General features: G+C 51.9%; 1 protein-coding gene across 1 annotated transcript; it reads left to right on the top strand.

The window, feature by feature from the left end:
- Window positions 1-1,843, top strand: TLX3 (T cell leukemia homeobox 3). The gene is made up of 3 exons (XM_054389250.1): window positions 1-430; window positions 852-1,095; window positions 1,633-1,843. The coding sequence occupies exons 1-3, from the start codon at window positions 1-3 to the stop codon at window positions 1,841-1,843; spliced, it is 885 nt and encodes a 294-aa protein (XP_054245225.1).
- Window positions 1,844-12,773: the final 10,930 nt, after the last annotated feature.

Here is a 12,773-nt window from a genome sequence, read left to right as displayed (position 1 = left end):
ATGGACCCGCCGAGGATGGACCCGCCGGCGGGCGCTCAGGGCCAACATCAGCACGAGCCCATCAGCTTCGGCATCGACCAGATTCTCAACAGCCCCGAGCAGGACAGCGCTGCCCCGCCGCCCCCCCGGGGCCCCGACGGCGCGACCTTCCTGGGCGGCCCCGGTGGCCGCGGCGGCGCGCCCTACCCGGCCCTGCCGGCCCCTTTCCCGGCCATCGCCGCGCCCTTCGAGGACTCTGGATCTTACAGTGTCAACCTCAGCCTAGCCCCGGCCGGCGTGATCCGGGTGCCGGCTCACAGGCCTATCCCTGGGGCAGTGCCGCCGCCCATCTCCAGCGCCATCCCGGCCATGCCTGCCGTGCCCAGTCTGGGCAGTCTCAACTTCCCCTGGATGGAGAGCAGCCGGCGCTTCGTCAAGGACCGTTTCACAGGTAAGGCGCTGGGGCGCGGCGGGCGGGCGACGAACGCCTGGCCGACAACGAACAAAAAAGCGAATAAAAAATAGGAAACGAAATAATGATAACAATAATCACAGGGATGAAAGCGGAGGCGGCCCACTGGACGGTTCCCTCCCCGCGCCCGCAGCTATTCCAAAAAACGCGCTCCTCCCGGCGCGGATAGCGCGGCCGCCGCGGGGCTGGCGGCGGGGACCCCCGGGGTGGCGGCAGGGTCCCGCTCGTCTCCTGCATCCCTTCGGCGAAACGTGGAAGGGGGACCTAGAGGAGACATCGTCCCATCGAGGGACTGCGGGCGGCCGTCAGACAGAGCCGCTGCCCCGGACGGGGGGTGTGGGGGAGGCGGCCGGCACCGTGGGGGGCGCGGGGCTGACCCCTCTGCTTCCCACCCGGGCAGCGGCGGCGGCGCTGACGCCCTTCACGGTGACACGGCGGATCGGGCACCCCTACCAGAACCGGACTCCGCCGAAGCGCAAGAAACCGCGGACCTCCTTCTCCCGGGTGCAAATCTGCGAGCTGGAGAAACGCTTCCACCGGCAGAAGTACCTGGCCTCGGCCGAGCGCGCTGCCCTCGCCAAGTCCCTCAAGATGACGGACGCCCAGGTCAAGACCTGGTTCCAGAATCGGCGCACCAAGTGGCGGTGAGTCCCGCGCCCCTGGGGCCGCCCCGTCCCGCCGCCGCCCCCCGGGAAGCTCCGGCTCTAGCCGCGATCGCACCGCTTGCCGGCAGCAACACGGCTGGGGGTCAATTTTTGTTCTTATTATTATATCGTTGTTATTTATTTCTATCCTTTTCTTTTGTATAGTCCCCATTCGTAAAAACAGGGGATTATTCGTAAAAACGGGGGATTACATAGAAAATCGGGAGATTATTCGGAAAAAGGGAAGTAGTCTAAAATAACACCAATGGGGGGATATTGGGAAAAGGAGGGACTGTTGGGAAAGGGGATTTTTGGGAAGCGGGGGGTTTTCCAGGCGTTTCCCGCCGCCTGGAAATCTCAGTTCCAGGCCGAGAGGCTGCCGCTCGCCTGGCCGAACACGGCCCGGTACAAGCGGCCCCGCCGCACGCTGGAGCTGCGCCGGCAGCTCCGCGCCGTGCTCCCGCGGCCGGAGGTGCCCGGTCCCTGCGGAGTATCCCGGTGCGTGCCGGTGCGCGGGCTGAGCGTGTCCCCCGGCAGGCGGCAGACGGCGGAGGAGCGGGAGGCCGAGCGGCAGCAGGCAAGCCGGCTGATGCTGCAGCTGCAGCACGACGCCTTCCAGAAGTCGCTGAACGAGTCGATCCAGCCCGACCCGCTGTGCCTGCACAACTCGTCTCTGTTCGCGCTGCAGAACCTGCAGCCCTGGGAGGAGGAGAGCGCCAAGATCCCCCCGGTCACCTCCCTCGTCTGAACCCGGCGGCACGGGTAGCGCAGCGCAGCTCGCCGGCGGAGCTTGACCGGCGGCTCCCCCCAAGCCCCGGGACCGCGACTCGCAGCAGACGGGGCGGGCGCAGAGGGCGGCGAGCGATGCCTGCGGGGCCGGGGCCCGGGCCTGGGGTCGGTGCCGCCGCGGTGCTTCCCCGAGGCCGGCGCGGAGCGAAGCTGCCAGGCGCTGCCGTGGCGGGGCCCCGCGCTCCACTTGTATATTCGTGTCGATGTTCCACTAGGAAGGGAAATATGTCACTTTTTGTAAGAAGTGTTAATAATTTAATTTATTTATGCATCGAGATTTTGAGCACTATTAATATGGAATTATATAAAACCTCGATTATTTATATCGAAATCTGAACATAGGTATTTTGTGTTGGCTTTGGAACAAAAGGCTATTTATTATTTTATTTTTGTTTCCTGTTCTGAGGATAATCTGAACGAAAATAAAAAAAAACAACACCTGCCTCCCTATCACTTAGTGGAGGGGACTAAGTGGAGCCGGTGCTGACTCATTAGTTTAGGAAACCCTATTAAGCTGAAAAGCGGTAGCTTCCATCTGTCCCAGGTGAAGTTAATGTCAGCTGTAATTTATTCACCGCAGTAATAAGGGCTCCTTTCAGGCACCACTCACTAGATTTTGTTCTCACCTTCCCAGCTGATGAGCTTTAGCGCACCGAAAGAGCACCCGCACCCTCTCCTTTCGTCAACGACTCTAGAGAAAGCGCCTTATGTTTCATAATAAAGAAGATTTGGGGTTGACACAGACCATGTATAATACTTTGTACTTGCCGAGACGTGTAAATAAACGTTTTCTTTACAAACGCCTCTCCGCTCCCTGCTCTGCCGCCGTGCTGGGGAAGAGCCGAGCCCGAGCCTGGGCCCGGGGCGCTCAGGGCGGGCAGCAGCCGGCAGGATCCGCCGTCCTTCAACGGAGACGGAGATAAGGAGCCGGTCGGGGCCGGGAGGGACTGGAACGAGGAAGGGAGTGGATCCGGGGCTGGTGGGTGGATTGGGAGTGGGGCTCCGGCTAGCGCACCGGGGCAGGTTGTACGTGGTGTTCCCGGCCGTTCCGCCCGGGACCGGGGGGGAGCGGCTGGAAGAGCCCCGGGTCTGGGACAGCGTCGGAATCGCCGCTTGGGAGCGACCAAGCAAGAGGCAGGGCTGGATGGGTGCAGGGACGGCTGCTTTCCGGGACTGGCGGTGTGGCTGGTGCAAAGCCCTACCAATGCCCGGTAATTTTTCCGCCGCAGCCGCGCCGTACTGGACGGCCTCCCCGCAGACACCCAATGCTTTTCATTTTCCCTGCGTCTGTTGTGGGCGGTTGGCCGCGGCCGTGCCCAGCCGGGTGCCGGTTCCGCGGAGCTCGCCCTGAACCCAGCTCGCTGAGGAACCTGAGGTGGTGGAAAGGCATATTTTTTAAGAACAAATTCCTGTAGTTCTGTTGGTCCAGGTGACCGGGCCACCGGCAAGGAGGGCAGCCGCAAAAAAAAGATATTTTTAGGAATCAGCGCTACTCCAGGCGGGCTTACGGACAGCATCCCGTCCCGCCGAGAGCGACCGGGGCTTTGCCTTGCCCACGGCGGGCACTGGGAGTCTGCAGAAGTTTAAAGGCGTTCCTGGTTCTGGGCTCGCTGTTCCCGCGGCCCTGTCGCGGCAAAGCACATTTTAGGGGCAGGAAGGGAGAGTGGTTAAGAAAACATTTCCCTAGCCAGTCCTTTTCTCCCTGGTTCCGGGGCACAGGCGGAGGTTGTAGCCGGGTTTTTGGTTTGTTGCGGGAAGGTTGTGGAGGTGATGGTGCAGCTGGATCCATTCACCAGCAGAAATGTGCAGCCTGCTCTGGAGGTGTCCGGCAGAGAAGAGGGGAGAAAAACACACCGACAAACAAACAAAACCCCAAACAAACAAACACACACACACGTTAAAAAAAGGAAAACGGGGAAAAAATATACCTGACTGCGGGGTCTGGGGAAACGCCGCACTTCGGCGGTGCGGGGCCCTGCCACTGTCCCCACGGAGCCCTGCTCTTGCTGTTCTTCAGGTAAAAGCTCTCCCCGTTTGTTTCACTTGTTTCCCCAGCGCGTTTCGATACGCAGCGATCTGCTGCCGGTTCACCGGCCCCGCATTGGCCGGGCTCCTGCACCGGAGAGCGAGGCGCGGAGCAGCCAGGCTGTGGGTCCTACCCGACTGATCTGCCATAGGTTTGTCACCCGCTGATCCCTGACACGGGTGCTGGGGCGGGGGGGGCTCTCTGCGTTAGCTCAGTATGCAGAGCAAAGAGGAGAATCCCGAGGTACCGCCTGCAGAAGGACCGGGAGGAACCCGCCTGGCAGTTAAAATACAGGAAAGCTGAACTATAAATCGCACAAGGGGGCTGGAACACACGGGTACCCACGTCCACACGTGTATTCGGTGGTTTATCTGTACCCCCTAACATCTACAAACGGCATTGCTTTTAAGACAGTCTTGTTCTGTAACTATGAGAGCATCCCATGGCCACAAACTTCTGCGTTCCCGATTTCCCTGCAGTTTTTCCCCAAACTGCTGTAAGCCAGAAGCTGTGCGTTTGCAGAGAGCATAATGATGCTGCATAGTGCAGTAATCAGCTTTGTGGCAGCCAAGGATCTAGCGCAGAGCCACCCAGTGCTTGCAGTCCTGTCATTAAAGCAGCGCGATGGTCTGAGCTCGGCGGTGCAGCCAGGCCAGGCTCGGGGTGCCCTCACTACTGCTGCCTGTGGGATGTGCCGCAGGCAGCGGAATCAAGCCTCGGGGACTACCAACTTCTCAATGGGCTACAGAAACCAGTAGCTTCCATTTGAGTCATTTGGCTAGTGAGGCTTTATTGACTGGGAGCTGCACTCGGGCTTCCTGGAGTTGTAGCTGGTGTCTTTGTTTCGGAGTAGCTGGTCTTGAGGCTTTGAGATGTGCTGGGGACAAGGGCTCAAGCTGCCTCCTGCATCCACGTCATGCAAGAGAAGAGTACATGGGTGGTACGGGGCCACTGATGTGAGCGGTCATGCTGCAGGGGCCAGAAGTGAGGGTTATCACCAATCACTTTGTCCAGTAATCCTGGAGTTTATAGGAGTGAGGCTCCTGCAGAACTACAGGAATTTATTCTTTAAAAATAACCACCAGTGGGAATAAATGCACAGTATTTCCCTCTCTGGGTGAGAGCAGTGCTCCCTGCCAGTCTGGTGGAGGTGTCACAGGGCTGTTCAATGATCCCTGCTGTGTCTCTGAAGGCCCTTTAACAGACAAAGCCACGCATGGGGGCTTGCATGGACTTTGGACTCTATCAGCTTGAGCCTCTTTGTCCCAAAGAATGTAATCCTTGGGGATGTTGGTGTCCCATGCAGGAGAGGGCTGTTGTCCTGATGCTGTTGATTGTCCTGTCCACATACTGACTTGGGCTGTGTGGTGGCCAGCTGGAGTCAGGCTGTCTCGTTTGGGCAGCAGCCTGCTTACAGTCTGGCTAGTTGTAGGGGAGCATGGTTAACCCCCACCCCCCCACCCATTACTAAATAGCTCTTTACTTCCATGGGAGACTTCTTAAAACATCCTGCTTAGCAGAGGGTGAATACTAGCAGTGTGCAGGAAATGTGAAGGCAGCAGAAGCACCTGCAACTGTATTGCAGCATGGCTAATTCAGGTGGAGTCATCAGAGCACAGGCAATGTGAGACTTGTGATGGAGATATGGTCTGAGAGTGCTGAAAATGCTGCACATCCAATAAAGCTGAGTTATAATATGCTGATGCTTGATGCTTGTATGAAAATTATCATTCCTAGCATTTGGGTGATCTTTCTGAAGCAGTTTTAAATCTGCGTGTGAAACACTGTCCCCATGAGGTGTGAACTCTGGAAAGCTCATGCTCTGTACTCACATTCCATCCTGTTCAGGAGTTTCAAGTTTAGGGAAGCTCATATTTGCTGAACAAGGACAAGAAAAGGCAGTAGGAGGTAAAGATTATCGAGTTATTAGTGAGACAACTTTGGGCAGATGACTTTCTGAGCTTTGCTTTTATTGTGTGGTTTCCCATGTCAGGCTGAGAAGCTGAGGGGGTGGATGCACAAGGCAGAGCTCACAGTAACGAGAGCTATATGAAGGAACATCATCCCTCCTGACTTTGCTTTAAGCCCAAGCCCAAAGCAGCCCCTGTACCACACTCTCATGCACAGGCACAGCCCCTCTCAGGATAAAAATAGTTTTGTAATTCACATCTCTCAGCATTATTTTGTGCCCTGGGTATTAGATGTTACAAAGTAATGCATGGTGATCAGATCTGTATAGGCAATTCTTTTCCTAAATGGGCCTTAAAATCAATGGGTTATTAGCTCTCCTTCTCCACCCGGTGATGAAAGCTCAGCCTTGTTAAACATGCAAACTACACAATATTCAAAACCTTGGTTTACAGAAGTGTTTTGCTCAGTTAGTTCATAGTTTAGCTCAGTTATATCTAACATAAACAATACTGAGGTTTACTCTTCACTTACACACCTGTGACTTTTTTCTTGAAGCATGTGTTGCTGCACCACAATCACCCCCTCCACTGATGAGGAGTAATTTAAGGGCTGTGACTGACCCAGGTGAGCACTTGCCCATGTAGCTGCTCCTTCTCAGTTAGTAGAATTCCTCCCCATATGTTGTCTGAGCAAGGTGGTGTTGGATGACATGGATGGAAGTATGTGTCTTCTGTGCAGGTAGGTGTTTTGGGGAGAGATGGTGTGTACACCACTTGCTTTAGGCTATGTGGGGCAGCTCTTTTCAATGCTTTGTGTTTCCCTTGCCCTCTCTCTTGAATCCATTAAACTCCTAACTTTTTCCTGACTCAGAGCAGAGAAATAAGTATTCCTACTTGATACCCATTTGTGTTTGAGGATCTGAGTTTGCCTCCTGGAGGCACTCGGTTAGCTTTGACAGGCAAGGTGGTTGTACGGTTAGTGGCAGTTTGGCACCTACATGGTTTTGCCCCTCTTTGTGGGGGGTGTGTCTGCATTTCTAGGTATTTCAGGTCTAGAAATCTGCTGCTAAGGTTAGAGTAGCAGTGGTATTTAGTTACTTTACTTCCATGAATTTAGTTTAAGGGTTAGAGATAGAATTTGCTTTCCAGGTCATTGTGGAAAATAGGAGCTAGCTGCCTAAAGGCACCATTGTGCCTTCAGAGGTCTCCACAAATTCTTTGTAGGATGTGGCCAGAGCTGGAAATCCTGGAATGTGGAGCAGAGATATATGTGATGGCTTTCAGACTACTTGGGCTGTTAATTTTGTCCTAATTTGGGCCCCTTTGCTGGAGTTTGGGAGTAGTGTGCTGTAGTGAACGTGGATTTGGGAGAAAATTGTTCTGTCTGCAGCTCTGTCATTCCTCTGAGCTACCTGAGCAAGTCTCTGCAGTAATTCAATGTGTTGGTAGTAAGAGGCATTTTCCTCTGTGCTATGACTGGCTGCATTTGGGAGCTAATCCAGGTAGGAAGAGACATCATGGACAACCAGCATGAGCCCCATGGCCCTGCTGAGGTCCTCAAAGCTTAGCAGGAAGGGCAGACTGCACTTGCTTAATTAGCAATGTCTGGTCTGTGTTCCTGAACCTCCAGCTCCCTGCTCAGGTGAAGTTGTATTTTTATGTATTTTTTTTATTAGGGACACCAGGTATGGTCTCATTGTCTTGGTTTTATTGTCATCCAGCTTTGGACTAAACAGCACCTGGATGGAGGGAATGGAATTCGTTGTCATGTTTTGCCTACAGTATTACTAGGCTTCTTCAGTCTTTGGAAAATGGAAGGTCATCAACCCCTGCCAGGCTCCTTAAATGACTTAAGCTTGAGGCCACAAGTGTTCCAGAATGCCCAAATGATCCCATTAATTCGGCATCCAGTATATGCTGCATTATACATACCGACTTCCATTGGCACATGCCACATCCAATCCATTAGTTGTGCACAAATGCACTTAAGTTTTTTTTTATTGCTCTTAGTTTTGTGTCATCAGCAAAGAAAGGTAAAGTTGATCTTCATCTAAATCACTGACATGGATTATTGCAATTGATTACAACGAAGGAAGAGCTTTTCAAGTTTCAAAGTTATGTTGTCTTTTATTTCCCCAAGTAGTAATCTGTACTGTTTAAGTTATTGCACAAGAGCTGTCTCCGTAAAAGCTGTCCGTATTACATTCCTCCTTGAGAATGTTTGTGTTCACAGGCTGTCATGATCCACCCCCCAGATTCACGCTGCTTTTATTCCTTCTGCTGGCAGAAAGGCATTAAATGTGCTTCGTTCAATCCAGCTACAGAAGGAAGAAAAGGAGCAAGCTGTGTGCCTGCTGAAGCTGATGTATACTGGTTTGGGAAGTCATGTTTTACTGTGAGAGTAAAGTATCTATGATTAGAAAAAGAATATTTTATTCATGGTTTAATCCAGCATTCTTCTTGAGTTTAGCTCCTTTATTGGGGTAGCATGGTTGAGACACCCAAGTATCCAGTGAAAGCAGCATGCAGGAGAAGGACGTGGCTCAGCATCACACAATTTTCCTGTCCAGTGATCAGTTGTGTATCACCGTAACAAAAATTAGGAAAGCTGTTAGTATGTCCTTCTGAATCACCCTGCTTGCTCTGTGCCAGGAATGCTCAGTGTAATGATTGGAACTGAATGATTAGCATCTAATGATTGGAATCCAACAACTGATCTCAATGATGGTCTTTTCCAATCTAGACAACTCTGTGATTCTGTATTTGGGTATTTCACAACTCGCTGATCCCCAGTGTTTATCCTGTGCCCTACTTGGGCAGGTACTTGCACCTAGGCTTGTCTTTGCACAGCTCAGGAGGCTTGTTAAAATCCAGAAGGCTGGTCCTGTAGTAAAAATCAACTGTGTGTGTGGAAGAGAACTGACTCAGCTTGAATCCATGCTATTTAACTCCCAGGTACTTGTAAGAGGGAGTGGAATCATAAATTATACAATGGTTTGGGTTGGAAGGAACCTTAAAGGTCATTTAGTCCAACTGCCCTGCTGTCAGCAGGGGCACCCCCAACTAGATCAGGTTTCTCAGAGCCCTGTCCAACCTGGCTTTGAATGCTTGCAAGGATGGGGCATCTACAGTTTTCTGGACAACCTGGGCCAGGGTCTCATCACTCTCAGTATAAAAAATGTCTTCCATCCTTGTCCTGTCTCAACAGGTCCTGCTAAAAGGACTGTAGGTCTAACATGTTTGCAAAGGACCCTCTGCATCACCAGGGGCTGAACACCCTGAGCAGCCTGGCAAAGCTTTTCCTTTGCTTTGCTCCCACCACTTCAAGTCTCTTCAAAACTCCCCACCTGCCTTAAGGGCAGCAGTTCTTAAAACATGGCTGTGAAACTTAACTTGAAAAACTAATTATTAGATAATAAAGCTTGTGGTTTATGGAGTGGAGTGATGGCAGAGCCTGGCTGGAGTACGAGGCTGTTAAACAGGAAGGCTGCTGGAAAGGGTCGGCTGTTTTAATAGGAGTGAGGGAGGGCCAGCTCCTCAGCTGGTGTAAATCAGCAGAGATCCATTAAGTTCAGTGGAGCTCATCTACTTTACATCAGCTGAGGACGCGACCCCGAGTACTTAATTGGTGGTATAATATAAAGACATTAGCCTCTCTCCTCTGGTTCCTCTGCACACGTCGTTCCCATTACTGTAATGGGAGCAGCCTGTAAGGGAATATGCAGCCGCGGGTGGGTACGGCTGGTGCCGGGCCCGTGGCCGGGCCCATCGGGGCTGGCGCTCCCTAAAGCTGCTCTCCCGCCTCCAAAGAGCTGCGGCTCTCAAATGGAGAGGGAAAACAAAGCAAAACGGTTAATAATTAAAGAAGCCTTCAAATCCTTCCCTTGGACCAAAGGAAGGAGTGAGAGCTTCAGGGGTGCCTGCACTGGGGCTCGACACGTGCCGCAGCACTCGTCACCCTGGCACGCTCCCACGAGGAGGTGGAGATGGGTCTCTTGCCCCATCACTGCCAGTAGCTGTGACACAAGCCATGGTGTGAGCTGTGTTTTTTTTCCTTGGAATTCTGGAAAATGGGGAATTTTGTCACAGCAGAAAATGTTTCTATGTATTGGCTGTAGGTTCAGATAAAAGCAATCCCAGGAGCAGCCTGGGATGAAGCCTACTTTCTGCAGCCCGTGGGCACAAGCTCCAAGCTGTGCTGTTCCACCATGCCAGCTCTTCTCTTGTCCCCTCCAAATGTGCTCCCAGCCCTGGATCTGGGGACAGAGGTGAGGTAAGAGGGGGACAAGGAGGCTTTAGCTGTCACAGAGCTGCAGGTCTGGGAGAAGGCAGCAGTGTTCCTTCCAGCTTTTCTATCAAATCTCTTTTCCTGTGTCTTTTACACCTTGAGGTTCACATTGCCTGGAAGGTGGGTGCACTGGCAAAACATACTTATCTGCAGGGCTGATATGTAGGAGATGATTCCTTCATAGGCAGCAGAGACCTGTTGGTAATTTATCTAATTTTGGTTCTAGTATCTAAAAATAGGTCTGGGGAGCTGCAGTCCTACACCCTGCTTCATGGAGTCCCCTAAACTCTGCTCCTGACCCGAGCTTTAGAGCTGTCCTTGGCCATGCTTTTCCTGGGGTTTCATAAAATACTTTCTCCTCCTCATGGCATTTGTCTTCTGCAGGCTTCCTGTCTCTATATTCCCTCTTTGCTCCTGGCCACAGCACACATTTTCCGCTCTGAGGTTACAGACTGTGTCTTCCTGGTCTTGTGCAGTTCTTCAGCCTTTATTTTCCACCGGTCCTTTGGTAGCTGCTGAGCGTCCTGCTCCCAGCTGCCCCCCTGCTCAGGTGCACGTTTTCACTGTGCCTGGAGCCAAGAGCCCCCTTAGCACTTCACTGCAAAAACAGCATCCCAGTGTGTCTCTGCCCCCTTTTTGTAGGGCTGCAGGAAACAGCCCCAAGCGAGTGGGATGTTGTGTCTTGCCCAGAAGAGGCTGAGATGGGTAATTGATTCTGAAAGCAGTTTGCACAGTCGGGGACCTGCTCACTGAAGCTGTCGTGTTGCTCTGGGGAGCTTTGCCATATCGGTGCTCCAGTGGAGCAGCTGGTGTATCCGGCATCTCTTCCAGCTTGACAGAGGCTGGGGAGCTTCCTGTGTCCTCAGACTGCTCATGAGGAATGCTTTCAACTTCAATGTGACCCCTTTATTCAGCAAGAGGCACACAGCAAGCATGGGGCTGGTAGGTGAGGAGGCTTGTCCTGTGATGGATTTGGCACATCAAGGTTAGTGGTTTCGCTTTGAACCACCATTTTAGAGCATACACGCCTTGTGCTATGTCCTCTGTGCAGCAAGAGGAAATTCTCTGTGAGCCTTTTTTACCCTTTCCAGGCTGAAATATTTTGGAGTACCTGGAATAAGTGTTCAGGAAGACAAAAAACACTTGCAGGACCTCTTTGAAGATCTTAAATGTGATCCTTCTCTAAACTCATCAAGGGTAGAAATTTTAGGGTTTTAGGGCTTTTTTCTGCCTTGTCATGCTTGTGGCTTTTCTACATTGATCTTTATGAAGTTGACCTTTTCCATTTCCATTTCTGCCAAGTGCTCAGAGGGGAAAGGATATAGTTCTGCTGGATGAGGGGAGTGTAGTAAAATTACTGCACACTTTTCACTGCTTACTGAGTAAGGCATGGAAAATAAAGTAGCCTGTGTCCTTTCCTCATGTCAGGATGCTCTTTTAAACTGCAGAGAGTTGTCCAAAAACCTTCTTACATGGAGCTTCCAACCTCCTCTGTGTGATTGACTCTCAATCTGATTCTGGGAGAGGAAGCTCCTGTCTGACACAAGCCTCCTGTTCCTCAGTTCAAGCTTTTATCTTCCTGTGCTGTTCAAAATTCACCTGGACAACTGATTTTCTCTGTTCACTCTGACAGATCTGTGAAGTCAGAGTTGTCTTCATTTTCTGTACAGTGCACACAGCAGAGTCTTACAGTTTTTGTCTAGCTCTAGGCTGTGGCCCTACAGTGCAGGTAAGCCTTCTATGAGTAAGAACTAAAACAGAGGAAACCGTTGAAGTGCACAGCACAAACCACTGCTTGCCATTTAAGATGGAAAGAAGGAGAACCTGCCTCAGTCTTATCTTTCTTCATTCACTTCTGTCTCCATGCTTGCTTTTGATGCCAGTCTGCAGTTTTCCAAGCACAACCTGAACATTCCCCATTGCATTGGCTCCTCTTCACAAGGTTGGTTGCTGCTTTGTTCTTTGTCTTCTCTGGCTAAGGCTCTTTCTTTACTGAAAATTAACTCTGGGGCAGAGGTAGAAAAGCGTGTAAGGTGTGATTCAGACTCTGGCTGTGCTGATCATGGCACAGAGAGCGAGGTAGAAAAGCTCTGACCATTTGAGGTTAGATGGAGCAAGAACTCATGGGGCTTGGGGCAGCAAGACTGGCAAGAGGATTCCAGACCTCTGTCCGTATACAAAACTCTGAGAAGGAGGGAGGAAGCCAAGAATGGAAACAACAAGAGCAAAGCTGGAGGTAGGAGATGGGAATGGCTGGGAGTGAGCAGAGGAAAGGCTGTGTGGAGCCACAGTGGTGGGCGAAGGGACATGGGACTCTCTGGAGCAGTGGGAAGCTCTGCTGTGTGACTCTGCTGGACTTGCATGTGAAAAAGGAATCTTTTTGTGTTTAGAACTGCAGTGAAGTGGGGCTGTATGTGGGCAGGTAACCAGGTATTGCCTCAGAAATGGAAACTGTTTGGTGTGACTTCACACTGAGAGACAGGAAGGGAGTAATTTCTGTGGGTAGTGTTTTGGTGTCCCATCAGACAGTGAGCACTGAGACAGCTCTGCAGTGAGCAAGCCAGAAGCCAACAAACATACTAAACCACAGCAAGAATGACTGAAAACCCCTGCAGAGTGGAGAAAGCAGTGGTTACATGAGCAGCCGGAGAATGTGGGTAGAAAG

The sequence above is a fragment of the Indicator indicator genome, chromosome 18, assembly GCF_027791375.1.
Source record: "Indicator indicator isolate 239-I01 chromosome 18, UM_Iind_1.1, whole genome shotgun sequence".
Taxonomy (NCBI): domain Eukaryota; kingdom Metazoa; phylum Chordata; class Aves; order Piciformes; family Indicatoridae; genus Indicator; species Indicator indicator.
This window is presented reverse-complemented; position numbering and strand designations above follow the sequence as displayed.

Bases quoted from the DNA above. Each gene is read 5' to 3' on its own strand.
- TLX3 (XM_054389250.1), top strand. From the start codon at position 1: ATGGACCCGCCGAGGATGGACCCGCCGGCGGGCGCTCAGGGCCAACAT. The intron at 431-851 runs GTAAGGCGCTGG...CCACCCGGGCAG, and splicing joins CGTCAAGGACCGTTTCACAG to CGGCGGCGGCGCTGACGCCC. The intron at 1,096-1,632 runs GTGAGTCCCGCG...GTCCCCCGGCAG, and splicing joins AATCGGCGCACCAAGTGGCG to GCGGCAGACGGCGGAGGAGC.